Genomic DNA, 17,752 nt, shown 5'->3' on the forward strand with positions numbered 1-17,752 from the left:
GCTCACATGCACACTCGTGCACATACACACCATATCATGACCACATCGGTTCCTTTTCTCCTCTTACCAATCCTTTGGTATTGTCTCACTCAAAGGGAGGAGAATGCACAAAAGTGTTTCTCGGAAAGCATCCCCTTCTCCACCCAAAGCAGCTCAATGTTCATAGATTTCTAGCCAGCAATCCCCAGCCTCAGGCATCCCCTTCCTGTTGTTTCCCTGCAGGCACTCCACATTAGCTCTGGGCTAAGGCACTAACCCCATCGTACACAACCCACCTTAAACTGCTCTGGAAGCCTGAGCACATTCAGTTAGTTCAGGTGACATAGCAGTGAGCCTCCTTCAGCAGGAGCAGGAAGCTGGGGCTCACATCTCAACCACAGCGCGTAAGTTTTCAAGTCTCCCCCCCATACATATTTCCTCCTCTAAGGCCTCACCTAACGTCTCCAAACAATGTCACCAACTGAAGACCAAGTGTTCAAGTATCTTAGCTAATGGAATACATTCTCATTCAAACCACCACACTCTCTCATATGGAAAATACTGAAAAGAAATAATGAAAGTATTATTTGATACCAGAGTTGGAATTCAGAAACATATTCATCTTGATGGCCTGTAGGAGCCATACTGAAACAGGTCATTAAATATCAGAAACCCATCAAATTTTAACCTTTGCCGGCATGCCGTAGCTTTTGACATTGGGACATGACGTCATCTACAAAGGCCATGCTCAAAACTACACAGTCAAGAACTTTCACCTTTTTGGTTTTGTGTCAGGCCACACTCTCTCAGCCTATATGGCCTGCGGCTACTAACTGGACACACCCACCAGAACACAACATGCTTGTAACAAAATGCTTGCCTGGGAGTTTCCTAAATCAAAACTCAGACACCTATATCAAAGTTTCATGGAAATAATCAGACCAAGTATTTGCAACTGGTGACAGCAATTCTGAGACCTGAGGAAGAAGAGAGCTGAATGAAGGAACCCAGGGTAGGGTGTTAAAACCAACAGTCCCTACCATGCTCTCCTCTCTGAAAGTCACCAGAGGAGCAAGATAACCTAGAATAGGAAGTTTTAGACAAGAAGCCACAAATGAAAAGCACACTCAACCAACGATGTTTAAAACAATTGAGAAATACACAATGTATGTCCTTCTGAAGGATTTCCCTCTAACTATAGTAAAGATCATCAACCTCCATCTAGCAAGTGCTTCTGTTTCTAGGATTTACAAAGAAATAATTATTCTCTCAAACATTACCTTCAACTAAAAAGCTTATGTACTGATTTATGAAAACCAGCATGCTGGGGTCATTGGAATGTAATCTTAATACTTTCCTGTTGGAAAGCTCCAGAGGATGCACAGGCTCCTTCTGCACTCGGTCATATCATAACGACCAGCTCTCTTAACTATCGGACTCACCACGTGCTATCCTGTGTCCAGTGCCTAGGAACTCGTTAATTACCTACACTATATCTCCATAGGTCTTGTTAATTACCCGTCTCCTGTCTCGGAGGACCTTGTTAATAACTTGTACAGTCTCTCTAAAGAGGTCCTAACAACACATTAAAATTAAAGATGCTTTTCTTTTAGCACCTGTCAAGTGCTGTAAATTGAGAAATTTTCACATCAGTTTATTAGCCTACAGTAGTTTTTGTGGGGGTTTGTGGCGTGTTTGCTTCCTTTTCTCTCACACATAATCTCTCTGTATCTTAATCTCTCAACTTAAAAAAATAAAGGAAAACTTAGCAAAGTTTGTCTTTTTTGTTACAGATCGTTTTTTGTTTTCATTTTTAAAGACCATAAATATCAACTGGCATTAGAAAGTTAGCAGAAAGATGGCATGGATGGTATCTGCAAATTAACCCAATGGGAGATGCGCCAATTAATGAGACCCATTATAATGAGTATTAGGATGACAAAGGGTAGAAAAGTTTCAAGTCCTCTCTGGGGAGTCACACAGAAGTTCCAGTCAGTGTTGTGGGAACTAATCACACCCATGCCTCTACTCCCAGTCACTATTACATGGGAAATCCTGTAAATCCCTGGCCACTAATGGATTGAGGGCTCTAAAAAATCATCCAAAGTTGTCATTCTCAGTCTCATCAACGAGACTGCAGGTTTTCAGACACAGAAATGATGTACAGACTAGTAGGCAAGCCATCTTCAGACAGATATGAAAGTAAGTCCTTATACAGAGTGAGGTTTACAATGCTAAGGAATGCTAAATTCACACACACACACACACACACACACACACACACACACACACACACACACACGTCCATAACGACATTGGAAAGAAAGATGTAACAACTATGAATAAGACCTTTTCTTTAGAATCACTTGGTTTTCTTTTTACAAATAAAATAGTCTATTTTAATGGGCATGTTACAGCTTCCTGATAATGGCTACATGCAACAGTTTACGGTGATTCTTGGTCTATGCAAGTTAGACACACTTGAACATACATCTGAGTTATTTTTTGTAGCTCCTAAGAATGATGTGACCCAATCACAAATAGGAAATGAGCAGTTAAAGGCGGAAGGAATAGAAAGCTACCTGATCCCCAAAGGATCCTGTCAAGTAAAACTGCAAGATATTAATGATAAAAACGTCTTCACCTTAGACACTATTTCCATACTTTTGTAAAAACACTTGGTCTGAGCTCATTGGCTAGGAGGGCTAGGAAGATTCTTTGATGACCAGATACGAGTGAAATATATGACATAATAGAATGAAAAATTTCAGAAATAAAATTTAAAGCTCACTACCAAGTTATCATCCAGCAACTGAGCAAGGGCTTCCTGGAGATCAGAGCTGCAGTGAAGCAGAAGGGAAGGAACGCAGGCAGACCCACGTTTCCAGGACAAACGCAGAAGGCCTCCCATTACTTCTTGCTCTCTGACTTCACTAGCTCTTCACATGAAGCAGGTTTTTACTACTTGTGTCTTTAAACGCTCAAGATACCATCCTGGTGGCACAGGTCCATAATCTCAGCCACTCTGGATGCTGAGGCAGAAGTGTCACCATTGCAAGATCAGCGTGGCCTGTGGTAAGCTCAAGGCCACCCTGCGCAACTTAATGAGACCCTATCTCAAGGGAAAAGTAAAAAGAGGGCTGAGGAGTACCCGTGGTAGAGTACCTGTCTAGAACAGGAGACAAAAGTGGTTTCTGTTGTTGTTTGTCTGTTTGCTTGTTAAAGTAAGACAGGAAGTAACTGTCTCCATGGAATTAAAGAATCCCTATAACTAGGAGGAGGCCTGACATTTTCCCAACCTCCTCAGGAAAACACACATCATCTCCTCAATTGACTACAAATGCTTTCTGAGTCACTGATCACAACTGATGCCAGGTTCCATCTGTCCCCGACAAACATTTCATCCCATGTACCCATAAACACCAGACACAGGTAAGGCTTGTCTGCTCAGGTTCCTCTTACCTATTCCAACACACGGAATCTCCTAATTGTCTGAGGATCTGTTTCAGCCAGGCTGTCTTCCCTGCTGAGTTCTCTACCTTAGGTAGGGTCCATTCAAATTTCTGTTCATCAGCTCCACACCCGACTCCCAGCTGTCCAAACTGAATATGTATGACTAGAGGGATACAATTTAGTTCAGCAAGTTTAAAACCTGACTGGCCATTAGTGGGAAGTTCTTAAAACACGGATTTTCCTTCAAGGCACACTGATGAAAAGATTCATACTTCATGTGAAAGGAAGTCCAACAAACCACAGTTTATAAACAAAATGAAACAGGAGCCAGGGCTGATTAGCACTGGCCCACATGAGTGGAGGCCAGGGTTGGGGGCTGTATCACAAATAATAAAAACCCAGAGACAGAATATTGGGGTTTAACCCGAAAACCAGAAAAGCAAAGCAGCCAAGCCACTAGAGAAATCTTCCCTCTACCAAGGCTGGGCTACTGCAGACTAAGCAGGCACAGCCTCTCTCTCCTCCAACTTTGTATTCCCTCATGTGCCTCCCTAGTACTGGGATTAAAGGTCTGAGGCACCACCGCCAGGATCTGTTTCTGCATTGATCTCGTGTGTAGCCCAGGGTGGCCTTGAACACACAGAGATCCACCTGCCTTTGTCTCCCAAATCCTGGGGTTAAAGGTGTGTGCCACCACTGCTTGATCTCTAGTGGCTTAGTTTTGCCCTTCTGATCTTTATGCAAGCTTTATTTATTAATACATAAATAAACTATCACCACCACTGGCATGACGCTCAAGAGACTACCCTAAGACCCAGACACATGCATCTGATAGCAATTCCAACTCCTCTACAAATCTGAACAAATCCAAACGAGGGAAACACCAGGATTCTACTCCAGAGAGCAAGAGTTATTAGCATTGTGAATGGTTTTTGACTCCTCTCCTGCCTGAGTCCAGGGAAGGAAATGGCATATGGCTTACAGCACTCTTGGGGTAGAGGCAGAGAAGCCACTAAGGAAAGGTGCTTCCCGAGGTGAGTAGGGTGCTAAGCAAAAAGAAAAGCTGGGTAGTAAGAAAAGGCTAAACACTGGTAAGCCTTAACATTCAGAAAGTGTTTAGAACTGCTGTTTGGACCCACACTTCTTCAGCATTTCTGACCTGAGCTTTCTAAAGCAGAACGGAAGGCACCTTGACCCACGGCTCACTTAGAAAGACAAATACCAGTAAGTGTGACTGCATGGGAGCATCTTATCACTCAGTTCTGAGAGCGTCTGTCTTTCAGAGTCCAGCTGGTTGTTTCAGATCTCAACCCTTCCGGGGTCCAGGCTCATTTCTGCTCAGCGAGTATGGACGTCAGCACCCTATGTCTGGAAAAGGTCAGGAGATAAAGTGCAGTGTGGTCATGCATACCTGTAATTCCAACAACGGAGAGGTGTTTGAGGCCAGCATGTACTGCAGAGTGAAGGCGTGGAAGTTGAGAAAACAAAAGGCCAGAGAATAAATACTGGTTCTATAGGGCATAAGACACATATTCAACACACTCGTTCTAGCACCAAAATGCACACACAGATGAGCATGGCTGACATTTACAGAGAGAGTCAACAAGACAGAGGTGACCACAAATCCCTGGTCTAGGTGACAAGACAATGGGGGCAAGCAGAAGCTGCAGAGAAAGATGCTGACGTCGCCTCTGTACAGAACCACAACAGTAACATGCTGACTGCAGAAAACACAACAAACTGGTGGCTCAGGAAGCACTCGGGTGTAATCTCAATGCTTGGAAGGTTTAAAAAGGAGGAGCTCAAATCCAGCCCATCCTGTAATACACAATGAGACTCGGTCTGAAAAGTAACATTGATTGGGTGAACACATCTGCCCATTTCTACTTTTCAGACCATTTATGATCTGTTTTTAAAAAACAGTTATGTATCTGTAGATGTCCCTTGCTTGGGCCCTGTCCCACAAAGGTCTCTGGTTCCTACCTACTCCCTCAGCTGTCACCCCCTCATACCTGCTCCTGTGGAGTTCCTGCCTCAGGCCTGCTCCGGCAGAGGTAAGGATGGGACCTGCTGAGCTCTGGCCAAAGGGACAAATGCAGACTCATGACTCCAGTGCTAGCATGTGACAACACACTAAGATGGATGGCCCCTACCTCTCCATGTGTGCCTCACTGATCTCTGAAGAAAAATAACAAAGGCGGCACTACAAGAAGGAAGAAGCCTGGCTCCAGAGAAACTATGTGGGGGATGAGAGACCCCACTCTCCTCTCTAAGAATGTCCCTGCCGAAGCCACTGAGATCTGGAGTTACTAGGATAACCTAGCCTTACCTACCCACATAGACACTAGAAATGTTTGCTCGTCATAAATCTTAATTAGTGTAAAATTCAGCTTTTTTAAATTAGTCCTGAGGACATAACCCAAAACCGTGGACACACTAGGCAAGAACCCTTACCAGTGAGTACATCTTTGCACATTTATTTAAACTTTTCAGTTATGAAATGAGATCTCATTAAGTTGCTCAGGCTGCCTCAACCCCCTGACTGCTGGGCTAATGGGTGTATCTGACACACTTCTTACTCTCTTAGATTTTAAAGAGTGTTTATGTAAAAAAAAAAAAAAAAAAAAGGACACACTGACCTTCTTGGATCCATTTTCAGTCTATGAGGAAGATCTGCACAGCTCACACTAGGCTGGAGCAGCAGAAAGGCAGACGAGAACCATTTCTAGGGCCTGATTTGCTGCCATGTGTGTGTCCAAAGTTTCTAATGTGGACTGTCTGCTAAGCAACACACTGGAGATCGCGGTCAAAGAAACGAATGAAATGCAGGCCCTGCCCTTAAATTATCATGAGAGTGGGAGGCAAGAGTAACTGCGGCATTCCCTCAGTAGGCCGCAGTAGAAAATGCCAAGCCTGGAAACCACTATTGCTCTCCAGCAGTGTGGGAAAGGCTTCAGGAAAGCCGAGCAAGGTACCAGGAAGAACATTCCAAGAGTGAACATCAGTGAGGAACCTTGCATTCTGCAGAATCAGCACAGCAGGCAATCTGGCTAATTTCCTCATCAGATTTTCACAAGGCTACAGGAACAATCTCAAGATGCAAAATGAAATGTATTTTGTGGTTTCCAATGTGTTTTTTTTTTAACTGAAGCAGATGTTACATACACAAAAACTAAAACCTTTGTAACTTCTAAGAATTATGTTCTTAATTACTGAAGGTAAAGAGACATAAAGAAAATTCTTCAGTTCTAGTCCCATGCTTAATCACTTAGAGGCTACTGACATAGTTCCCTTGATCCTACAATCCTAGGCATGTCAGTTCACAACCAGTTTCATGACAAGGTACTGTGCTTTGAATTGACTCAGTAGTCTCAAAACCAAGGGTCTCAAAAGTCCAGAAGATCTCTAAGTAAGTTTTACTTAACATACTGGAAAAAGAATTCTTACATGATCAGTGTAGTATCAAAAGCCCTGGTCTGGAGGATGCTTGATCCAGCTGAGGGATGATACCGCAGGACAGGAATTCTGGACACACTGCTGGCAATATCCTCTCAGATTCCACCCACACTAAAACTGCTGGCTGTAAACTTGGAACTGCAGCCTTTTTATTCGTCCATTTATATCCCACTGTTTTGTATGTTAACTGGAGCCACCCATTAATTACAAATGTTTTAATTTGTTGGAAAGATGACTGTTACAGAAAGAGATTTTCAGGAATGTATGTTTTGTCCTCATGCCTATACCCTCATAAACACAAAGAAAAACATCTTAAATTGTTTTAAAAGTCTATTCTTATATACTTGTAATCATAGAATTTAGAATACAGTCCTAATTTTGATAAAAGTAGTATTAATATTAAGTACAACAGAATGAAGCTGAAATATACTGAAAGCCATGGCAGCCCAAGGCATTAAAGACTTGAGAAGCCTTATTTTTCATATGATAGCATAATTTTGAATTTTTGTTTTCTAACTAGTTCCCCTTTTGTTACTTTTCACTGACTCTAAAATTACCTGGATTAGCCAATCCCTAAGTTACCTCGAACAATTGTTTTCAACAATTTCCTACAAAGATAAAAATGTTCTGAAACAGATGAGACACACTCTATCCACTCCTGTCCTTAGGGATTCATGAAGTATGAAGGAGACTACACTAAGCATCACCATGTTATAATAGCACATCAACACTGTGAACTCTCCAATGGACTACCGATACCACAAAATAAAAATTTGTTTCTCTGAATTATCGTCTATAAACATAGAGAATGAATATCTTTTTTCTAAAACTACAACAAATCCCCATTAATAAAAAGAAAACAAATCAACAAAAAAATGAGCACTTCCCTCTGGAAACTTTTAAGAGCAAGAAAGGCCCAAGAGCAAGGCCTACCCAAGTGGCCTTGAGGCTTCATCTTCTGTTTGTAGTGGGACAGAACACAAAGCACTAATCTTAAAGAAAACAATACAGGACAACACATCAAACAAGACAGAGGTTACCTGTCTCTTACCGAAAACTCCTGGGATCCAACATGCTTTAGAGTCCGGTTTTAGAACAGCTACATAGACTTTACATACAAAAAGCCTAAATCTGGAATGTTCCACATCTGAATCGCAAAGTTCCGTTCATAATAAAGGCATTAATACCGATGCCATATTTCTACATAAAACTGGACCAGTCTTCAATCAAGGATTTCAGTCTGAAGTGATGATTACCTATTGGTTCTCTATTTGGCGCCTGGCTTTGTACTATGCACTTATTTATGCATGATTTGCCCTTTGCCTCAAAAGATCGATTTATTTGTGTTCTTCTCCTCAGAAGATGTAGATGCTGAAATCTAGAGGTCATAGGATTACAAAGCAAGAAATCCCACTCAGGTTTATATATTACACATTACAACTCGAGGAAAAGCTCCCAGTATGTGGCAAACACTCTGCTTCTACTGTGTTCTTCCACAGTTACTGAAGTTTTAAGGTTATCTTCACCTTTGCTTGAGGTTCCTGTACCAGGCCCTCCATCAGTCATGTCTGCACAACTCCTGACTGCTGGAGTAAGCAGCAGTACATATGGAAGGACCAATCTTCATCAGCTGGTTACATCTATGGCTACTTGTCATCTCAGGGCTCTGGCCACCAGATTCCAGAAGATATTCATGAATAAAAGCTATTTCTGGTGAGCCATTTCATAAGGACAGTTAACATTTATTACGACAATATTAACACTTCAGCCAGCATTTGCTAAAGAACAGCATGTTGACTGTTACTGGCCCACTAACACTCTCCAGACAACACAGGATTTAATCCCTAGGAAGTACCTAGAAACACATTTCTGGATTGAATTCATACCCATGATTTATTCACTCTCACTGGGTCTCCTCAAAAGCCAGGCTGTTTTCTTCAAGAGCTATCTATGGTGGCTTCTGGGCTCCCATGGGTAGGGGCAGACTAGGGTAAGAGGAAGAAGTCTTTGTCCTTCCAAAGGTAAAACATTCAATTCTAAGGACACATACAAGCAACAATGTGTAGGTCTATGATGAATTGCTAGAAAAAAATAGGTTAAAAAATAAAATGAATATAAAATATTCATGCATTTAAAATAAATATTTATTACTTTTAAGTACAAGGTTCCCCAAATGAAACACACCCCTCCTTGGTGAGCTTACCTTGACGATGACATTATAGTTGAAGCCCTGAATTTTGCTGTAAACGGATTGGTTGATTCATAATCAAAATAGTCCTGCCGGTTTTCATTAAACGCACTAGGTGATTTTAAGTCACAGGGGCTATCAGATCCCCCATTGTTCAGCTTCTCAGATCTTCTACTATCTTTCTTCCCGGTCACTCTTTCAAAGAGGCTCACTTTCTCTCTTTTCTCTCTCTTATTTTCTTTCCTTATTTCAGCTGGTTTTGAAAATAAATTCACACTGCTGTCCCAGGGCTCACTGCTTTCTTCAAATGGATTCTTCTTCCTTGGCAGTGTTGCAAACTTTTGGGGTAACGAGGCAGTCACGTTTGTAAATGGGTCACTCTGTCTTCCAAAGGAGGGTTCGCCTTCATCCACAGTGCTGCCACGCTGGTTCAGTTTAGAAGTATCAAAGCTTAGTGTTCTTCGGTGTGGAGACTTGAGACTCCCTACAAACAGGTTTTTTTTTTTTTTGCTATTAGTAGGTGATGGGTGACATATGCTATTACACTATCTGACACTTCTGCTGCCTCAGAATGAGAGCAATTAGCTAAAGATATTAACCCTCAAAATAGTCAAAACAATCTTAAAATTAGGTGAGGGATATTATGAAGTAGATAGGTAATACAGTGTATTGTGAGGCAATTAGTATCATACTGCTTAGAAACCAACATACAAGAAAAGTACAAGGTCAACCCAAAGGACCTGCTGTCAATGACCATGCTGGCAAGCCTTAAACTTTTCCATCATTAGAATCAAATTTACTTTCCTCTGGATATAGATATTCTTTCTAGGAACACGTAAACAGAATGGAATACACACTGCACTGCTTTTTGTTTTGTTTTATGGTGTGTATGTGGATGTCTGTGGAGGCTATAAGGCAACCTTTACTGTCATTCCTCAGGAACTACCCATCCTGTTTCTTGAGACAGGATCACTTGCTGGTGTGGAATCTGTCAAGAAATCTAGGTTGGCTGGGCAGGGAACCCCAGGGATCCACCTGCTCCACCTCTTGGGCACAGGATTACAAGCCTGCACCACCACCTGCCTTGCCTTTTGTATGTGGGTTTTGGAGACCGAACTCAGGTATCCATGCTTTCAAGGCAAGCGCTTTACCAACCTAGCACTGCTACAAGCTTTTGAAAAGGAGAAATGACAGAGGAAAAAAAAAAAAGGCCAGGCCATAAGAGAAGATTAGGATTCATTTCATTATCACCTATACTATAAACACAAATACACAAAATATAGGGAGGATAAAGAAATAAGTGCCACTTACCGCTTTCTGGAACAACTCCAAAGGAATCTATCTGGCGACTGAGAAGATGTGTCGGACCAACAGCACTGGATTTCAGTTTCTCACAAGATAAATGGGACCCAGTTAAATCAGACATAGAATGGGCAGATGAGAGCCGCTGAGGACCCAAAAGAAAAGGCTTTTTTGGTTTAGATTTCATCTGTATTTCACTGCTTGGAAATTCAGTACTGGCATCAGGCATGTGCGTGCTTGGAACGATTGCAGAAGATGTATCAGAAAATGTCCCGTCATTTTTTCTACCTTTCATCTTATCTTTTAATTTTGCAAAAGGCGATCTTGTCTTATCCTTCATTGATAAGTCAAACATACTTGCTGTCATATTGTTTCTCATAAACTGAATATTGACCTTTATCTCACCCCTGTTTTTGATTCTCTTTCCTTGTTTGGATTCTAATCTGAACCACCTTCAAAAGAAGAGAAAAAGTTGGTTGTAACATATAATGGTAATAGCAAACTCTGTTATATCCAGGCATATTTTTAAGTAAAGTGACTAACCATCAATCTACACATTGAATAAGAACGAGTTAACCACAAATTTCTAGTTTAACTCATTGTTTAAAAAGAAAACAAATCAAACAAACAAACTGGTCCTAGTTTCTGTAGAGTGACACACACCAAAGGAATGTGCCTTCGGAAAGTATATAAAGGGTTTTAGATAAACTTCCCCCTCATAATTCAAAAATCATCATCAAAAATTCTTATCAACAATAGCTAATTATGCTTCCATATGGGACAAGTGTTACTAATGGCCTAAGGTTATGTTTAACATTCAAAGACACTGAGCCAGGAACTTATAAATTCACCACTCCTTAGTATTTCTGAGTACCATAAAATGACAAATAATGATGACATTTAAAAAATACTTAATACCCATTCCAAAATATGACTTATAGTAAAAGAATTATATAAATAACTGGGATAATACATAGTGTGCTGATCATTAAAACTCCAAGTACCAGCACTTATATTCATATAAAATGGATCTAACTAAGCCTTTTCCTGAATAAATTATGAAATGGGAATAAAATGTAAGGAGTGATAAACAACAAATCTTGTGAAGTTTTCAAAGAATAAAAAGATCAAATAATTCCTGCCAGAAAGCTATTGATTCTGCTAAATAAAAAGGACTTTACAAACAAAGCAGGCCCCGGCTTTCAGGAACTTCCGTCCTGCATCACACAGCCAATTTCCAAGTGAACTATATAAGAAGCAGGATTTATGTTGGTTTTGTTTATAGTATTTTTATCCACCAGGAATCTTCCAGTTGTTGGTGTCACCAGCGGTCACTTCACAGGGCAAACAGCCTGAACCTGCACACGCTCCCCAGTGTTCTCATCATCAAGCCACGGAGTCGGATCCCCTTTCTGAAGACATGCTCCTGTTTTAATACAGCTTGAGTAGAGTCCAATGAATTTTACTACAAAGCAACTCTGACCTAATTTTATATTACTTTTTTTTCTTGTTGTTTGCCAACAGGATAGCTAAAAGACGGCTGAATTTACTGTACCTCAAGCCAAAGACTGGCACACAGACAGGACAGAGAGCCGACAAACAACCTGTATCAGCTCCACGAAGGTGCCATGCTTCCTTATTGAACTGGAATGACTCAATCAATTAAGACATATCATACTGATGCCAAAACAAGCTATTTCCTACAATAGAACAGTTTATGATAGAAGGCCCTCCTAAGACCCTGAACTAAGAAAAGGTTAAACAATGGTAACATCTAAGCAGGATGGGAGTAAGAAAGCAGCAATGAACTGCAGAATGGAACACACCAAACACAAGCATGAGCTCTCAGAACACCTCCAAATGAGGCAAAGCTATACATCCCGGAATTAACTTAGAGTTCTGGAAAAGAGAGCCATTTTCAATAGTCTGAGAAATTCTTCTGATGGGTGATACCCGAGAAATACTCTAAAATCTCAGGCTATGTGAAAAATGAGCAAACACTCTTTATAAGAATGCACCTCGCCACGCACACACAAACAAGCAACAAAAGCATGTATGTGGAGTTTACAACAATTTGATAAAACCCAAGTCAAGGACAATATATCAATGGTCCCCAAAATGGAAGGGGGCAAAAGGTGGTCAAAACTCACAGAAGTTTGGAAATAAGAGCAAATGAATTATCTACTTTAACACCCTTATCTGGGGATGAAGAAACTGAGGCCGGGAGGATGACAAGCCATTTCCCCAAGTCAGATGGAAACCAATGAGGAAAACATCTAAAGCTGATGAGAAACATCTGCAGAAAATACAAGCTCGTTCTTACTTGATGAAGCACACGTGTTAATAAGGTTAACCACATGGCTGCCACACGTTATGGAACACTGTATTTAACCAGAAAGTGGGGGGGGAGGGGCGGGATTTCTCTCATCCAAGAGCGCTCCTTGAGGAAAGCTTGCTTTACACTAAAACGTCACTCTACTTTTTACTTTTAGAACTATTTTCATAAAATCAGTAAGAGTCAATTCCAAACACACATGCCTTGCACCATTTTGGTTTTACTGGGAAACTCTAAACACCTATGCAAGCTTTAAAGAATAAAACAATGCATTTGAATCCAAGTGTAAATGGATTTTTTTCCCTTTCTCCCCCTATAGAAACAAAACAACAACAAACAAAATGAAACCCTGCAAAGAACTCTGATAAACACACTGATTTAAAGGGCAGGCCTGACAAGTAACTTTAGCTATTCTGTTTTGAAACTGACCTTAATGAGAACTTCAAGAATCCTGGAATAGTGTTTGTTTTCCCAGGCTTCAAAGGGACAAATGAAGACACAGCACTTGGGAGTTGCTGGATTAATGCCTATTCTTCTCCACCTCTGGAGTGCTGGGTTGTAATGGTATATGGCTTCTGTTCAATTTTCAGTGGGCACAGGTCCATGTCCAAACCTGCCACACATGTGGGAATGATTCCCAAGCAATCGGTGCTGTGTGGTCAGAAATGGGACAGGACTGGCAATAAGGAGGCCAGAGGCCAGGAGGCAGGTGCAGTGCAGGCAGGCAGGCAGACACGCAGACAGACAGACAGACAGACAGACACACACACACACACACACACACAAACACACACCCTAAAATCTACATATGTCCAACTCATACCTAACTCTAGGTACTCTGATATTATTAATTTTTGAGAACATTAAGAAAAAAGACACCACCAACTTAGCTTATTTTTAAAAAAATCAATGGATATTTCATAATAGCATCAACGAGTTTCCCATTCTATGATTAAACACTGTGCTATTTCCATAAATCTTATGCCAGAACCAACCCAGACATCTATTAAAAGAAGGCAAATGCAAAAGTTCTCTGCTCAAAGGATTTGACTCAAGCCCTTCCACCTTCATATATATATTTGAATATATTCAAAGTAGAAAACTAAGTTAAAACAATTTTAAGCACAATACTATTTGCCTCTCATGGCACAACTGGAAAGTGTAAACACGGTCTTTTCACTATCAAAAAGTACAAAGTGTCACACCCAGCAGTTCCACGGGACATCTCAATCAGCTGGTAGCCTTCATCACTCATTCCACTTTTCCAGAAAGCCCTTGGGAATATGCTGACAAGATTTAGCAATGTGCAGAATATTAAATACCTTTCTTTTAATACACTGGTGGCTCAAATCTGTCTCTTACTGTGCCACATGTGCAGCTGGGCTAGAAAAGGAAGCTATTAAATATATTAAAAACCTAGAAATATTACCAATAAAGATGCCTCATCAAATACACAGTTCCCATTTAGTCACCCACACAAAATATTAAGGGCTTAATACCATGTGAAAATCCCTTTGGATGCAGTGACATCACAGCTCCGTTGAGAGCATTTCAAAGCATCCCCCTCCAAAAGCTCTCCTTAGTTTTATAGACAGACTGCAATATTAGAGATTGTTCATGGTCTACTTTATTGTAACTGCAGAGCTGCCAAAGATAGAAATAAAACAAGAAATTGTAAAAGGCTATTTCGTTCTCAGGATCTTTGTATACACACTTGGGCCTACTTAAATTTGGAGAATTTACATTTGAGAGGTCTGTAGTATATTATCATTAATATTAAAATTACTGTTTAAAGCATGCTAAGAAATCTGAAGCTGTGGATACTTAAAAGCTCAGAGTCAAAACACTTTATAGAGCTTATACAAAATCACCCCCAAACTGAAAATTTGGGACAAATTATTTGGTTATTATTCATTTTCATTTTAAATATGATGAAAAAACTTTCAGAAGAAAGTAAAGGCTACTTGTTAAATATCAAGAAGTTTAAAATCATTAAATATACAACTTAAACTTTTTCTCCTCTCCTCATTGAATATTTACCTTTTGTTCTTCTTGTATTCCTAGTATTTTACCTTACATACACTAAGTCTTAGATAAAGACTTGATTCAAACGAAACAAAAATAATTCCTATTAAGTGAAGTCTGCTGGCAGGTTTTACAAGAAAAAAAAAGATGACTATTGTTTAAATGTAAGAAATCAACATGAACTTAAAATTACCATTGTAAAAAGGTGCTCTGAAGAGTAGATAAACCTGCACCAGGACTGGAAAACAATGGAAAAGTGAAGTCCTCTGGTGAGTTCCATCCTCCCTCCTCTCCTCAAACTCATCTCAGTGAGTCTTCAGACCAGGAAAGCATGTTACGTTAAAGATGCAAGAGACCCACCTTTCCAAACACGCTACTAGTTTCAGCCTAGTACATATCCTGGTGTTGATGTGTATTCTGGTTTCTTAAGTCTGTCTAACTGAGGCTTGAAAGTTCTGTTTGAAAAGCCATGTTTTCATGGAACAAGCCATTAAATCACTGCATCGCCAGACTTTAATCACTGTCTCCAATCTTACAGCGGTTAATTCGGTCTAAACACACCAGCCTTGCCGATCTGATTCTTTAGTAAACAATAGCCCCACTATACTGCAGATTCAAAGAGGAAAAATGTCAGTGGGCTCAAGACTGAAGATGTTTGTGCAGACTTCCAAAACTTTTTCCCCCCTTTTAACAACTTTCTGCTCTATCAAGAAGTACTGACCCTGAAAACTGGTGGGGCAAAAATAAAGGCCAACTGTTTACAATGATGAAATACAGAGTTCTAAAATCAGGAACTTATCTTTTGACAGCCCTTATTAGTAATTTATCTCTTAATAGTGCTCAGCAAACATAGACCATAGACCATTACATGCATAGATTTAATCTTCCAATTTTCTAGTTCATGCTCTAGGCCTCTTACTAAAAAGTATTTCTTAAAATCCACTATACTGTATCCCATGATGAGCTGCTTACCTCACACAGAAATGAGAAAAATAACAGATCACTAATAACTCTAATATATATATATATATATATATATATATATATATAATTTCACAGCAAAGGGTATTTTTCTTCAAAGTCATGCAAATAGAAGTGCTTAAAACTGGATCTTATTTCAATTCCAAAGACCAATGCCTCAAACATACTATGTTCAAGAACAAGTACATCCATATATTTAAGTGCCCAACATTCAAGACAAATTATATAACTTACTCTGTTTTCCTTCTTTGTTTGTCCTCAAAGATGTCATTGAGATTGATTGCCACCTGCCCTAAAAACTTATCCAGTCCCACTAGGGACCTGTGCATCACTATAAGAAAAAGAATGTATTTCTCTGGGTTGCCCTGCATAAGCAACCCAGGCAGCTCAAAGGAGGCCTCCTCCTTCCAGACCGGCTCCAGTGTTTTCTCTGCTACGGATGTAGAGTACTTTTCTTTGCCCAACTGAATTATGGTGTATGTGTCATTGGTGCCACTTTTGCCTTTCGGCTTCAGGTCTTTAGCTTGGAGCACTGTGACCTGCACGTGGGTTGGAAACCACTTTTGGGCTTGCTCGGACAACATCATTCTGGGATTTTGTTTTTTGTCACGTTTTTCGGTTTTGTTGTTGGTTTTTTTTTTCCTCTGCAGAGTTCAGAAGTGCAGGCAGTGCCCCTCCCGCAGGGAGAGCCCGATTCCCAGATCAATGCATCCTTCAGGGCACTACAGCAAGCCTGAAGGGAATGGGGGGGGGGGGAGGTTGCCCCAAGATCCCTACGGGCTGATGTCAAAATGACCGGCGCGGACGGCCGGGGGACGCCGCCGCTGCGGGGGTCCCTTTCTCCCGCAGAAGCACAGGGGTCCACATCACCTGGCCGCCCTCCCGGTCCAGGCCTCCGCGCGCAGCCGGACGCCGCCTCGCGTCGCCACCGTCCCCGGGCCTGCGCCCCTGCGGCCCGGCCTCCGCCCCGAGCGGCCCGGCTCCTCCTCCGACCCGGCTGATACGAACCGAACCGTTGGCGGCCCGCGGGGCCTGGCTCCCTCCGCCCGCGCAGCCTCGCCTCGGCTCCTCCCACCCCCGAGAGCGGCGGAGGCCTGGGCGAGCGGGGCGGAAGCCGCCGCCGTGTCCTGGATCGGGACGCGGGGGAGACCCCGGCGGCGGCACGGGGCGAGGCCTGGCTCGGGGGGACCCGCGGCTCCTAGCGCCCGGCGCGCGGCCGCCGCGCCACTTCCGGGTTGGCCGTCTCCTCCATGTTGAGCCCGGGCTGCGCGAGGGGCGGGACCGGGCGGGGTTGGGGGTTAGCGCCGCCCTGGTTGCCGTGACGACGCGGCGGCGGGGTGCGGGACGCGGAGGCTGGGGCGTGTGCCCTAGACCGTGGGCGCCGGGGCGCAGGCCTGGCGGTTGCTGAGCTCGCTCGGGATGTGTCAGCGCGCCCAGGCCGACAGCAGGATTCTGAGAGGCGGCACTGGGTCCTGCACAACGCCTGCACTTGGGAGAAAACCAGTTTTCATATTGGAAAGCCAGACTCTGTCTGGGCTGTGTGCTCTGTGCCTGGCCCGGCCCTGGTGTCCTTAGCTAGTGATGCCGCAGATAGCTCTTCTTCAATGGCAGATGCACACTTCATCCAGCTAGTCTCCATCCGTCTTGAAGAGGAAACTTTCTACTGCCTAAAGGGACCTCCTGAGCACAGCCGGAAAGCGAAGGGAGCATATAGATTCCAAAGCTACCATTGCTTCATAAAGATCATAGACTCTTTGGGGTGGCATCAGAAGATCTGGTTCTGTCCCCCGTGCCGGCCACCATGATTCTCTGTGAACTATTTAGTCGTTTTCGTTCCCTGAGTCCCACTTTATACACCGATGAAGCACGTCTCTCCATGGTCTCCAAGCTAGGTTGTGAGCATGGTGTCAAAAGCATTCCTTGAGCATTCTTGAGTGCTCCTAGAGACCAAGCCCCTACTTCATGGGTAGAGAGAACTATTGTGTGATCCTAAGTGGCGCTTTCCCTCCAACACTGTGAATGTCTGCCGTTCC

General features: G+C 42.3%; 1 protein-coding gene across 5 annotated transcripts in view; it reads right to left on the bottom strand.

Moving 5' to 3' along the window:
* Rab11fip2 (RAB11 family interacting protein 2) overlaps window positions 1-16,926 on the bottom strand; it is a 38,373-nt gene extending 21,447 nt beyond the window's left edge. For 2 of the 5 annotated variants that reach the window (XM_026781168.1, XM_005352562.3), the window contains exons 1-4: window positions 15,954-16,926; window positions 10,388-10,830; window positions 9,092-9,560; window positions 4,844-4,885 (exon numbers count right to left, since the gene is read on the bottom strand). In XM_026781168.1, the coding sequence (XP_026636969.1) occupies window positions 4,844-4,885; window positions 9,092-9,560; window positions 10,388-10,830; window positions 15,954-16,306 (1,307 nt within the window). In that variant the 5' untranslated portion in view covers window positions 16,307-16,926. The remainder of the gene's footprint in view (window positions 1-4,843; window positions 4,886-9,091; window positions 9,561-10,387; window positions 10,831-15,953) is intronic. The other 3 variants (XM_005352561.3, XM_026781169.1, XM_005352563.3) reach the window with 3 other exon arrangements.
* Between the last annotated feature and the right edge of the window lie 826 nt (window positions 16,927-17,752).

Source organism: Microtus ochrogaster, chromosome 8 (genome assembly GCF_000317375.1).
Source record: "Microtus ochrogaster isolate Prairie Vole_2 chromosome 8, MicOch1.0, whole genome shotgun sequence".
NCBI classification, from domain to species: domain Eukaryota; kingdom Metazoa; phylum Chordata; class Mammalia; order Rodentia; family Cricetidae; genus Microtus; species Microtus ochrogaster.